This window comes from Mus caroli, chromosome 2 (assembly GCF_900094665.2).
Source record: "Mus caroli chromosome 2, CAROLI_EIJ_v1.1, whole genome shotgun sequence".
NCBI lineage: Eukaryota > Metazoa > Chordata > Mammalia > Rodentia > Muridae > Mus > Mus caroli.
The window spans coordinates 127,237,924-127,249,991 of record NC_034571.1 but is presented as its reverse complement, the minus strand read 5'-3'; the positions used below and the strand labels follow the sequence as shown (position 1 = coordinate 127,249,991).

At 39.3% G+C, this 12,068-nt stretch overlaps 1 protein-coding gene across 1 annotated transcript in view; it reads left to right on the top strand.

Annotated features, from left to right (window-relative positions):
* The first annotated feature begins 1,679 nt into the window (after positions 1-1,679).
* The window catches only part of Hao1 (hydroxyacid oxidase 1), a 48,913-nt gene continuing 38,524 nt past the window's right edge, over positions 1,680-12,068 (top strand). Inside the window, exons 1-2 of the mRNA XM_021185841.2 lie at positions 1,680-1,850; positions 7,166-7,317. Coding sequence (XP_021041500.1) covers positions 1,714-1,850; positions 7,166-7,317 — 289 coding nt within the window. The 5' untranslated portion in view covers positions 1,680-1,713. The remainder of the gene's footprint in view (positions 1,851-7,165; positions 7,318-12,068) is intronic.

The window sequence follows — 12,068 nt, the reverse complement described above, 5'->3', positions numbered from 1 at the left end:
TTTACTGCTGTGAACAGACACCATGACCAAGGCAACTCTTATAAAAAACAATACTTAATTGGGGCTGGCTTAGAGATTCAGAGGTTCAGTCCATTGCCATCAAGGTGGAAGCATGGCAGCATCCAGGCAGGCATGATGCAGGTTAAGTTGAGAGTTCTACGTCTTCATCCAAAGGCTGCTAGTGGAAGACTGACTTCCAGGCAGTGAGGATTTTAAGCCCACACCTACAGTGACACACCTGTTCCAACCAGGTCACATCTATTCCAACATGGCCATACCTCCAAGTGATGCCACTCCCTGGCCCAAGAATATACAAACCATCACATTTTCCATGGAAGTTTTACAGACTATCTCTGGGGAAAAAAAAAAGTGCAATATTTAGTCAATGTGGTTGTCATGAATTAGCAAAGTCTGTTTTTAAACTCCAACCACTTTTATTCCTAGCCACCCAAGAGATTACTAAAATTTTGTGAGGACTATGCATTTCACAGTTTACTTTCTAAGACATCATTCTAAATCCACCAGTGACCTGCAACAGTACTGAAGGAGAATGGAAGGTTGGTTGGTCAGTTGGTTTTAAAATTCATGTTTCTTCCTTTATTTCCTTTCTTGCCCAAACCCTAGCTCTCAAACAGTATTGTGAGCCACAGTCACAGGCATGGCTTCGTACAGCCCAGCTGCCTGTACCAAGTGTCTCATCCTCGGCTGAGCACGAAGATGCAGATGCTCATCTGGCATCTGGTTCTAGAGGATGCTCAGCTCTTGGTTCAGAATCATACTTTGAAAAATCTCTGGCTTCTACTTCCCTTCTTTGGTATCACTAGGATTTGACCTGCTTAAAGTTTATTAAACAGTACTAAACCGCCTCACCATCCTGATTATGTAAGTTGCAAGGTACAAATAATAATTTCTAGCAGTTGTTGCAAGGGGCAGGCTGCATAAAGAACAGGTCGTTTAATTTGCAAATTTTGAATCTGTTCTGAGCAGCAGACAAGACTTTGATCAACTTTCTTAACGATCCTGTTAATTGCCAAACTGGGGCAGTTAAGACTCCTTTGATCAACTTTCATAACAATCCTGCTAACTGCCAGACAGGGATGCTTGCTCCTCAAAGCAACGCAGTTGGTACATTCTCATAGTAACTTTAAATTGAACAATTTAAAGTTTTGTTCATGCCGTTTTTATTCTTTGGTGAAGGTTGTTGGAGCTTGACCCCTGCAATTGCAGTTTTCATGTTACTTATATTGATGCCTGAACCATTGGGAAATATTGTAATATATCTATGTATTCATCCAAACAGTAAATCATTGATAAGCCAAACAAATCTTCTTTGATGAAATAAAAATTCTTTTCCCAAAACAGTTTCAAGCTTATATTCATTACTGGTTTCATTTCCATTTTTTTCTCAGACTATTACTATGGACCCATTCTTTTAATTCATTCCCTGCTTTGTCAGTGTGATCAACCTTACCCATTTCTGCTACCTCCCCAGCTCCAACTCTACATGCTTTCCGTACATTGGATGGCTAGCCTGCAAATGAAATGTCAAAGTCTAGGCATACAATGTTTGCTCATTTGATGTAAGCAAGAGAGAATTAAATATGAACTTTGGCAAAAGTCTATTAATAATTGACAAATAACGGAATTGTCTGGGGATAAAAAGCAATCCATGAAAACCCTCCAGAGTATCCTAGGTTGCCATACCCTGTCACAATGTTGCCTCGACTGGTCTGCATCAGTGATTATGAACAGCATGCCCGATTAGTGCTTCAGAAGTCAGTGTATGACTATTACAGGTCTGGGGCAAATGATCAGGAGACTTTAGCTGATAACATCAACGCATTTTCTAGGTAAGAAACTTTGCTATTTAAACTTGTGTTGTTATATCACACAAAGACATGGCATGAGAATGAAATGTAGTTTTATGTGACAGTGTAAAAATGATTGCCTGGATTTGTGCTTCATAAGTAGAACATTTCCGGCATGTGAGAAATCTGGATGTCTTGAAGATTGATGGATTGGTGGCAAAAGCTAGCAGTATCTTTTCTTGAACTGTGTTAGTAATTAATTTAACTATACATACAGATTGTTATAATTGCTCATGATGCCATTTGCTTTGTATTAGAGTGTTACAGAGAATACATGTGTTGATAGACTAGGACAGCTTTAAGTTGAACTGCCACCCTATCCAGTTGAACCCAATACAATTATTGCTTCCACGTTCCCATCCTGTTGGCTTTCTCCATTGACATTCACTTTGATATTAGGTTGCCTACACTTTTGCTGCAGATTGCAATAAATCTGTGTAGCATCTGCCTTTTACCCTTCCTGCCTCCTGTAAAGTGCTTCTTCTCTCTTCCCACATTATTTCCCCCAGGCTTTCATGTTTCAGATACGAGACAGTAGGTGCTTTTTTTTTTATTCTTTTTTTTCTTTCTTTTTTTGTGTGGTAAAAACAGAAAATAAGATAACTTTAAACGGGTATGTTTTCTTTCTTTCTTTCTTTCTTTCTTTCTTTCTTTCTTTCTTTCTTTCTTTCTTTCTTTTTCTTCTTCCTCTTCTTTTTTTTCTTAGCCAAGTAGCTGAGGGGGCTTTCCCATCTCTCACTCTTTCCACGCCATTCCTCTTCCATTGTAGTCCTGAGTGATGGCAGTGCGCAACAGGGTTCTCCATTTGTGATCACCCATTAAATGGAAATGGACGGAAAATGTCCAGGGGTAGAACATCTGCCTTCTTTCCTTTTTCTTCTTTGATCTGGAGAAAAACCACTCAGAATTGCCTTTATTTTTCTGATTAGGAGAAATTAAATCATTGTAATCAAGGCAGTCTCTTGTTGGCAGCAGCCATGTTACACACAGGTTGGTAGCAGTGCCTGGGTGGGCATAGCGTGGAGAGCAGGATGTCTTCCCAACCTCTGAAGTCCTTGATCAGGCTTTCTCTGAATCCTTCCTGAACACACAAATGCTGGGGAAGTTGTAGATGGGTAATTGGTTAATAATGCAGGAGCTTAGAGTTCTGAACTTTATCAATTATTATTATTATTACTGATATTATTATTATTATTATTATTGACTTCTTCAACATTTCCTGCTCTTGTAAATGTTCCTTCTTGGGGTCATGCCACTGTGTCCCCCAGATAAATAGATTTCCTGAGTGCTCTCCTTAAGCAACAACTTAGTTCTTCTGGGCTTTTATAGCAAAAGACTTCCATGCCCTTGACTGATGTATAGAGCTGTATATGAGCATTGCTGCTGGTGGTCACCAATTCCATTTCTACAAAGCCTTCTCTACCCTTTTAGATACCTCACCTCATCTGGTCCAACTTATTAATTAATGCATTTATAGTCTCATCAAGTAACTCCATGTGATATCAGTCTAGCCATTCAAAGTCATCCTCCTAACTGCTTCCTGAGAGCTACAGGGATGTGCCAACAGGCAGGATAATTGATTGAATTACACTTTGAACTGTTTCAACAGACAAGATTGCTACAAGCTGAGGACCCAACATTGATACAGATAGAAAGTTCCTACCAATAGAAACTTGCATTTCAGCAACTATACATTGACTTAGCATCCATAAGTATAGATACACCCATGGTATTTATACTTCCATGGAATAAAATACCTCCCCACAACAGCTACCATAAGAGAACAAGCAAAGAACAGTAAGACAGACTGCCTTGCTGACACTAGAAATTCTAGAAACGTTCTGAGGCATAGAAGTCTTGGTGTCCAAGTTTTAACCAACCAGAAGGGTCCCATGGCTTCTATGAATTCTATAGCATCCCAATAGAATACCATCCTAAGTGTGGATTAATTTTTCTCCATGGCACAGATAATACAACTGGGAAAGACAAGTGCCACATCTTTCATGGAACTTGATAATTCTTTTGTTTCTTTAAAGAAATAAAAAGGCCTTGAGCAAAGTTCTTCAAAGGACAACTGGTTCTTAGTGTTTGTACTCCAGCAAATGTCAAGTGTGATCCCTTCTCTGACATCTCAACTTCTCCCTTGCCTTGTGGTTCTCTGCTTGACCCACAATCCCTTGATTTGTTCTATTGAGTTGGTCATATGCAACTAAGAGAATTTCGGCTGACTTTGGTAGCCTTGGTTTGATAGCAGGAAGGAAGTCACACTGGAACTTCTCATTCTGTTTCCAATAAAGTCTACAAAACAATCAGACATAACAAAAGGTCAAAGGCATTTGTGACGTTCATCCCCTTTTCTTCCCACAAGTATCTGGGAGCATCCTCACCAGCACTGTCTATCAGCACACAGATCTGACAACCACATTTTAGAGTTCTGGAAACTTGGGCCACTTATGTGACCAACAACTAGCTGGAGATGTTTCTTGGTCAGACTTGGGACTAGCATTATCATGACCAGAAATAATATCACGAAAGGATAAATAAGTTGAACCACCGAGAAAAATGAAATTCTCTGTTGCAAATATGTAAGAATAAGGCAAAGTTCAGAATGCCAAGGGGCTTCATTTTGAATGGACTGACTGGACTTGGGGTTAATTTGAAAAAGTGTACTACAGCGTTTCTTTTACACACTGACGAAAAGGAGCCTCCCCACCCAGGTTTGTCACATGCTCTGGCTTTTCCTGAAGGTATTCCTGATGGAGACTTCCTCCACAGTTCGATTATTTTGCAGGATCATAACTTCAGAAGTAGAAGCTGCCCTTTTGCTGCTGCATCTTGATTGACACTGACAAAGGGAAGGTTTAAGGCCAACTCTCTGGTAGATAAAAGCTATGCTAGCCCCAGTTTCTTATATGGGAAACACTACAAACTTGCTAGTGGTGTTTTCAGTATTACATAAACAGAACTGTCACAACATCTCTCCGTTGATCCCTGAAAAAAAAAAAATGAGGAAAGAGCATTTGCAATCATTTGCTTTAAATTTGTGGAGGGAAAAGTTAAGATGAAGAAACCCTGTGGTTTGCAGTTGTAAGTGGGCATAGGCTTCAGTGCTATGGAATTTGGGATGTTTCAGGGAGTGGCTATGTCTGCGGGAGCATGTCTCTCTTTTGAATTTTGGTTTATTTAGAACTTAGACCTTTGTTCTATGTGAAGTGTAGGCTGGGAGTCCTGTTGTAACTTCCTTTGTTCATTTTGTTTTTTTTTAAAAAAGGTTGCTACTCAATGGTCCAGCTGTTCTCTCCATCTTCACAGGCTCTTCCCAAAGTAGACAGCAGTGAATGAAACGTAAGGTTATGTCGAAGAGTTATTTTTTGTATAATTGAGGTGATAGCCATTTAAATTTGAGGTAGTTTTCAGTGAGAGTCAAAAATTCTTTGAGACTATCTCATAAAGCTGTTGTTATTTGTAAAACACCCAAACCTGGAGGATATTTTAAAAGGTGTACCCTTCCCCATTTCACTCGATTTACTTAGTTTTGCCCAGAAACGTAGGTGTTGAAGAGTCTTTGTAATATTTGAAACAGAAAACGTATTTACAGAAAGTGTGAGCATGCAATTATTAAGGTGACTGCGCCACCAAGTGGACGAGTGTAAGGCTGTTGTTTATTGACAGAAGGAGCCTTGGTTTGAGTGTTGTGTGTCCTCATAAAGTCTTCAATTGTTCTTTTAGTCATTCGTAAATACTAATGTTAATGCCTGTCAAAGCTGGTGTGTCTGTCCCCTCTATTAAAATCGCTTCCTCTCATTCCAACAACTCTCTTAGAGATGATTGGTAATGAAAATTCCCTCCATGGTTTCTGCCTCTCCCCCTTCACACTGGAGAGCAGACAATCGTGCTGTAAGTGTCCATGCCGAGGAACAGATTTCCAGGAACAGAACATGTGGTGTGATGGATAACCATGACAATTATGATGGTCAAAGAACAGCTTATGGAGAAACCAACCAACCAACCAACCAACCAACCTACCTACCTACCAACTGGCTAGCTTTAGGAACCAGATGCTAAACTTCTCTATCACCTCGTTCAGGGATGGGTTGTTTTAGTTTACTGTGTGACAAATGTTAGACTGCAGACTTCGAGCAGGTCCTTAGGATAGAACTGCTGCTGCTGCTGCTGCTGTTCTTCTTCCTCTCCCTCCCCCAGAGACAGGTTTTATTCAATGAAGGGCTTTCCCCTCATTTCTCCAATATGAAGTCACTCTTCACTATATTTGCAAGAACAATCTCAACCTTATTAGAATTAGAGTTAAATCTAGAAAATCAATATACAGGACTGTTGGTTAGGCTTGTATGTATGTCTAAACAAGGTATTTATTTTAATAATGTCTAGTTTTGGTCTGCCTGCAATGAGGAGACTAATTGACATAAGCAAGTAGGAAATATACATTCTGCTGATAAGTTAGTTACGGGTAAGATTTACGGATACAATTTGACTTATTAACTTCTGTTCTGATTTTGAGGAATCACAGAAAAAAGTCATTTACAATAAATTTCAAGAATTAAAAGTTTTAGTTTTTATTAAATATTCTGAGGAAAGGGCTTGACTAACAAAACAAGTAACCAAAGCTTATACTCTTAACCAAAGCTTTAACTCTTCTCTTATGTTCATTCATCAGCAGACACAGCACTTAGTTAATAACTTTGAAGAAAATATTCATAATTTTAAAAACAATTGCCTTGAACTCCTCTCTCTTACAGAAGGAAGATCTATACCTTCTCCAATCTGAATATAACCTCTAGGACTTTGTATATCATCATCTAAATCTGGGGAAAGTAAAATAAGATCTATATTCACTCCAAAGCCTATAAGTGGATGTTCATAGTGACTCTCTTTATCATTTATAGAAAATGGAAATATCCTAAGTGTACCCCAGTAGTGAATAAGTAACGAAGGTTCCCTCCAGGAGGTGAAATGAATCAGCCCAATGGTACAAGCTAGTGATGCACACACCAGCACGGATGGCTATCAAGGACACCATGTCAGGCTCAGAGGCTGTCTACTGTAGGAATCCATCACACCAAACTCTTAAACAGCAGAAGTATGAGGATGAAAAGTGCAGACCAATGTTTGTCAGAGGTTTGAGGTAGGGAGATAATTTCACTATGCAAGGAAAAGATTTGGCCTAATTAAAAAAATAATATTTTCTCTTTTAAACCGAAACGTGTTGAAGTTTTTTGGTTATACCTTTGAAATTCTAAAATTACATCTATTGATATTAATATTATTTTAAATTCCAGATGGAAGCTCTATCCACGGATGCTTCGCAACGTTGCTGATATCGATCTGTCAACTTCTGTTTTAGGACAGAGAGTCAGCATGCCAATATGTGTTGGGGCTACTGCCATGCAGTGCATGGCTCATGTGGATGGGGAGCTGGCCACTGTGCGAGGTAAGAAAAGAGAGACAAATAGAGGCTCCCTTCTTGAACACCCTTCCTAGGATGCTTTAATTTAAAACAATTACATTCCTTATTTTTCTTTACTTTATATTTTTCAATGGTATATATATATATATATATATATATATATATATATACACACACACATATATACACCCTATTTCATATATATGTATACACACACACACACACACACACACACACACACACACACACACATATATATATATATATGTATATGTATATGTATATGTATATGTATATGAAACCATGAAACCCTTGGTTTTACCATCAACTTTCTAGATTTTGGTTCAGTGCTTGGTGCTTGATGCTTGGCTTTCTATGTCCTCTGCGAAACAGTGATCAAACTAGTAGTTGTTGCTTTTGGTTGCTGGGGGGGTGGGTCGGTCCACAGAAATTATACATATAAACACCTGATGCAGAGTAGTGCTCAGCTAATGTTTGTAATTTTATGAGTAGTAATATCAAGGTCTCTAAAAATGGAGATCCAAGAACTAGCTTTCCCAAGATCATAGGTCTTGAGTGGCAGAGGTGGGGTTGCTCCAAACAAATGATTTGCATACTGAAAAAAAAAGGTGGATACCTAGTTGGCTCTGATTTCTTCTATGGTATTGGAACGTGATTCTGTTTTATGGGTGGATTCTTTTCCCAGTAGAGCATTTCCCACTGCCCCAGGAAGGAGCAAAGAGGAAAGGAAAAAGAGTACAAAGAAATTTCTCTCCATGGCTAATAGATGACCTTCCTAGTTCCCTAGCAACACTGACTATGTGAAAGGCTATACATAGACCTCAGCATATTCAGCTTTACAGACTAAGGACTGTGGCTGAGGAATCCTATTTAACTGCTCTTGATGCCAGGCAGGCAAGAGATGAAAGGCCAAAAGAGCATGAACTCAATGCTATTTAAAGCTTTTTAATTCTGAGAATTACGAATTAAATGGCTCTACCTTCTTCATTAAAATGTCTCCCACAGAACTCTGCCATGAACATCAAAATTTTGCTTTGACACAAAAAGGTTGTACTGCATCAGCCTAGGTCAGAGGCTGACAGCATCCTTACTGCTGGAGAACTACATGCAGCTGAATGTACTCAGAGCCCCAGGGGATTAGTTTTGGTAATCCAGAAACACACAGCCCCTGGGGTGGAGGTGGTGGGAAGTGGGAGAACAGACTAAACAAGTGTGGAGGAGTAGGTCCATTTAAAGAAACTTAGGGCAACAAAACAAAAGTGGGGAGGTGGGCATGTTAGCTTAAATCTTGAATGCACCAAAATTTCCATAAATATTAAAAGGAGATATTCCATAAGATATTGTGATTTTTTTTGAGGAATTGAATAATAGTTGAGAAAATAAGAGACAGCAAAGGGAAATTTTCACTCGATGTCAATAGCCCTCAAAGAAGAAAATGATACAAAGACAAAAGTAAGAAAATAAGAAATTCATGAAGGGACACAAGAGTCAAGGAAGGGGAAATACTCCTCTAATATGCAAAGGAATATAAGTCATTACCATGTATCTTATTTTCTGGATGTGAGATTTTTATTTTAAGGACATGATGTCTGGTGTGATTTGGGGAAATGTTCAGTGTCCAACATAGATCTGAAGAATAGAAAGCAAGGAATCTAAGAAATAGTGTGGCACTTGGTATCAAAGATTTTAGATGTGAATTCTACATAATGCTGTAACTTTTTTTTTTGAAAAAGATTTGTACAAGAGTTTCCATGATTTTAACTTCATTTGACAGACCTTAGAAGAATTGACCTCTAATTCGAGAAACCATGGAAAAAATGGCAAGCATATCAAAAGAAACAAAAATTTTGAAAATGGTACAGAAATTGATTGTGATCTCTGTCTTTTGTCTCTTAAAAAAAAACAAAAAACAAAAACTCTTTCCTTCTTTTTCCTCTTTTCTTGTTTTCAACTTTTTACAAGAATCTATTGTATATCTCAGCCTGATCCTACTGCCTCAGCTTCCTTCCTGCTTGGATTATAGATATACTAGCTACCATACTTGAATTATTTCAATTAGCAGTTACAATTGGAGTAAAGCACACAGTTTTCATGTTTCTGTTAGTGGGCAGAAACAATGTTAGGGAGACTGTATTGGAGGATGGAGATGCTTTTTGTAATTCACTAGTTTTTTAAAGTGGAGTGGGAGATTACTTCTGGGTTATAGCCCATCCTTATAAACTCTATTTGAATTATTGTTCAAGAAACAAGTGATGGAAAATAGATTTGAAAGAGGAGACAAAAATTGGGAAACAACTCAGAGGATAGAGCAGAGGGAAGCAAGTTTACCAGTGGGCAGAGCTCACCTGGTAAGTCACTGCGGGACCAGGGAACTTGGCATTACTGTCTGGTTTTGTGAACAAATTGCTAGAGTTTTCGAGAACTGCTTTCATAACCACTGATGGCATGCTGTATTCTCTAACTTCCTCCCTATGGGTCTGAAGCCCGTGATTTTGTTTGAGGACGGACTGGAGTTAAATGAAAACGCTTGTTTAGAAATTGTTAGGGAGGACTAGTCATCAAAGGTTATGTCCCCGGGCACTCACCATGAGCTGATATTAAGTGCCCATTAGTTCTTACCCTTTTAGATTTATTTAGCACAAAATTGCCACCTTCTAGGCACTTGCCTAAGTACATCACAGCTCTCTCAAGTTTGGTGTTCTCAGAAAGCCCAGAGAGGCAGCTACATTACTAAGCCTAGTTTACACATGAAAAATGGAGGCACATATAAGAAGAGTCACTTGCTCAGGGCTACATGATTCATAAGTGACAGGAAGTGTCCAGATCCCAGCAGTCTGTCTCCAGAAAAGTGGCTCCTAACTACCTCGTGCTGCTTTGAAAATGCTCTGAAGGAGTTATAGCATCAGCAGGCAGGCGTTTATAGCTTTAGATTTGTACAAAGGAGGACTCTGGGACAGTGACACATACACTCTACCTTTGAATGAAGTGGAAAGGGCGTAAGAAATAGGGTTCGGAGAACCCTGTCTTCAAGAATCCAAAACATCTGAGTCATAGCATCTCAGGCTATAATACAGCCGTATACCAGAGAACTCCCTCAAGGACCTCCGCATTCTTCCAGTTTCCATCTGTGTTCTCACGATCTTCTATGGTGCGTTGTTCTCTTTAATATTGGAATTAATCAGCTCAGAGCAAAGGCTATTGCTTGGTTCGTGCATGTGGGCGTGGTCTGTGAATTTGGCAAGGCTTGTGCATTTAGGTGTGGGATAATGAGTTTCTTTAGCAGGAAAAGGAGGGGGCCCTTAAGCTGATGCTGCCGGTTACTTGCGTATTTGAATTCATTACTTCTTCCTGCCACTGTTGGCTTCTAGAGAAATGTGGACCGAGATAATAGCTCGGTGAAGGATGTAGTTAGCCACAAGTAAGTTTAAGCAAGAATGGAGCAACCTTCATGTTTAGCCGATTACTATCTGAAATGCAGGAAACTATCACAGAATCAAGAATCTATTAATTGATTTATTCCATTATTCCCAGGAAGAATTAGACAATCTATATCTGATCCTTGAAAATACTGCAAAATCTGTTCAAGTTTCCAAGGAAGAGTTTTGTCTACCTCCTAATTATCTGGCCCCTAAATTTTGTATTTCCAGGGACACAGCCTACGTGAAGTCGGGGCCAAGTTCAAAGGACAGAGGTTAGTTTGTGATCTCAGGACAAAGGTGTCCCCAACAACCCAGCAAATGAGAATAAATGAGGGTCAATCACATCTACAGGGAAAGGACTGACCTGTGAAACTAGCATGTTCTCCTGACAGTTATAGATATAGTGACAGTTATAGATATGGCCACAGCACCATAGTCTTACATACCCTGGGTGATTTCCAGAGTTCTTCCAAGAATCTGACTCAAAAGCCCTTTACATTGTCCTGTCACCACTGTGGGTACAAATAGGCATGACCCAGACCCACAGCTTCAATTCCACGTTTTCCCATTGTCTGATGACTGTAGAATGCACTACACATTTTATTATTAATTTTGAGATGCAGTGATGATGCATACAAGCATACCAGGTAAAATTCAGGGGCCCTTCACATATTAGTGAACAGCTATTCACTGGATGTACTCGAGAGCTCTACATTCTTTAGTGTGGAGTCCTGAAACAAATGCTAAGGAAGTCTACAGGGGTGAAACATGCCACTTGCTCACTTTTCCCTCAGACCTCCAGGTTCCCAAAATCTTCCTCTTGCATATATAACTGCTTTCAGAAAAGCACAGTCTATTCATAGCTTTTCATAAGGAAAATCACTTTATTTTTGAGCTAATACTTTTGTCTTACACTTAAAGCAAGGACCTCAGAAATTACCTTTGAAGGCTAAGCTTGAGCTATTTCATGTCCATAGAGTAGAGGAGGTAAGGAAACTAACAATCTATGCTCAGTGCTGAAGGCAGTGATCGCCTGTTTTATCCCAAAGGGGGCAGCCGTGAACTTGCTTCAGCTGACTGCTCCTGAGAGACTGAGGGAGTGAGCTGCCAGCTGTTCAAATATCTCAAAAGAAGCCAGCAATCTCATTTTTTAAAAAAAAATGTACAATTTCTTGTTTATATGCGTTGGCAAATATATCAAAATTCTTTAAAACGTTATTTGTGGCAACAGTGTGTGGGCCAAAACAAATACAACTGTTACAATGTCCCCAGGCTGTTCAGTAAGGACAACGTATTTATGGACAAATTCACCAAATTTGCATCTTGCAGCTCCTT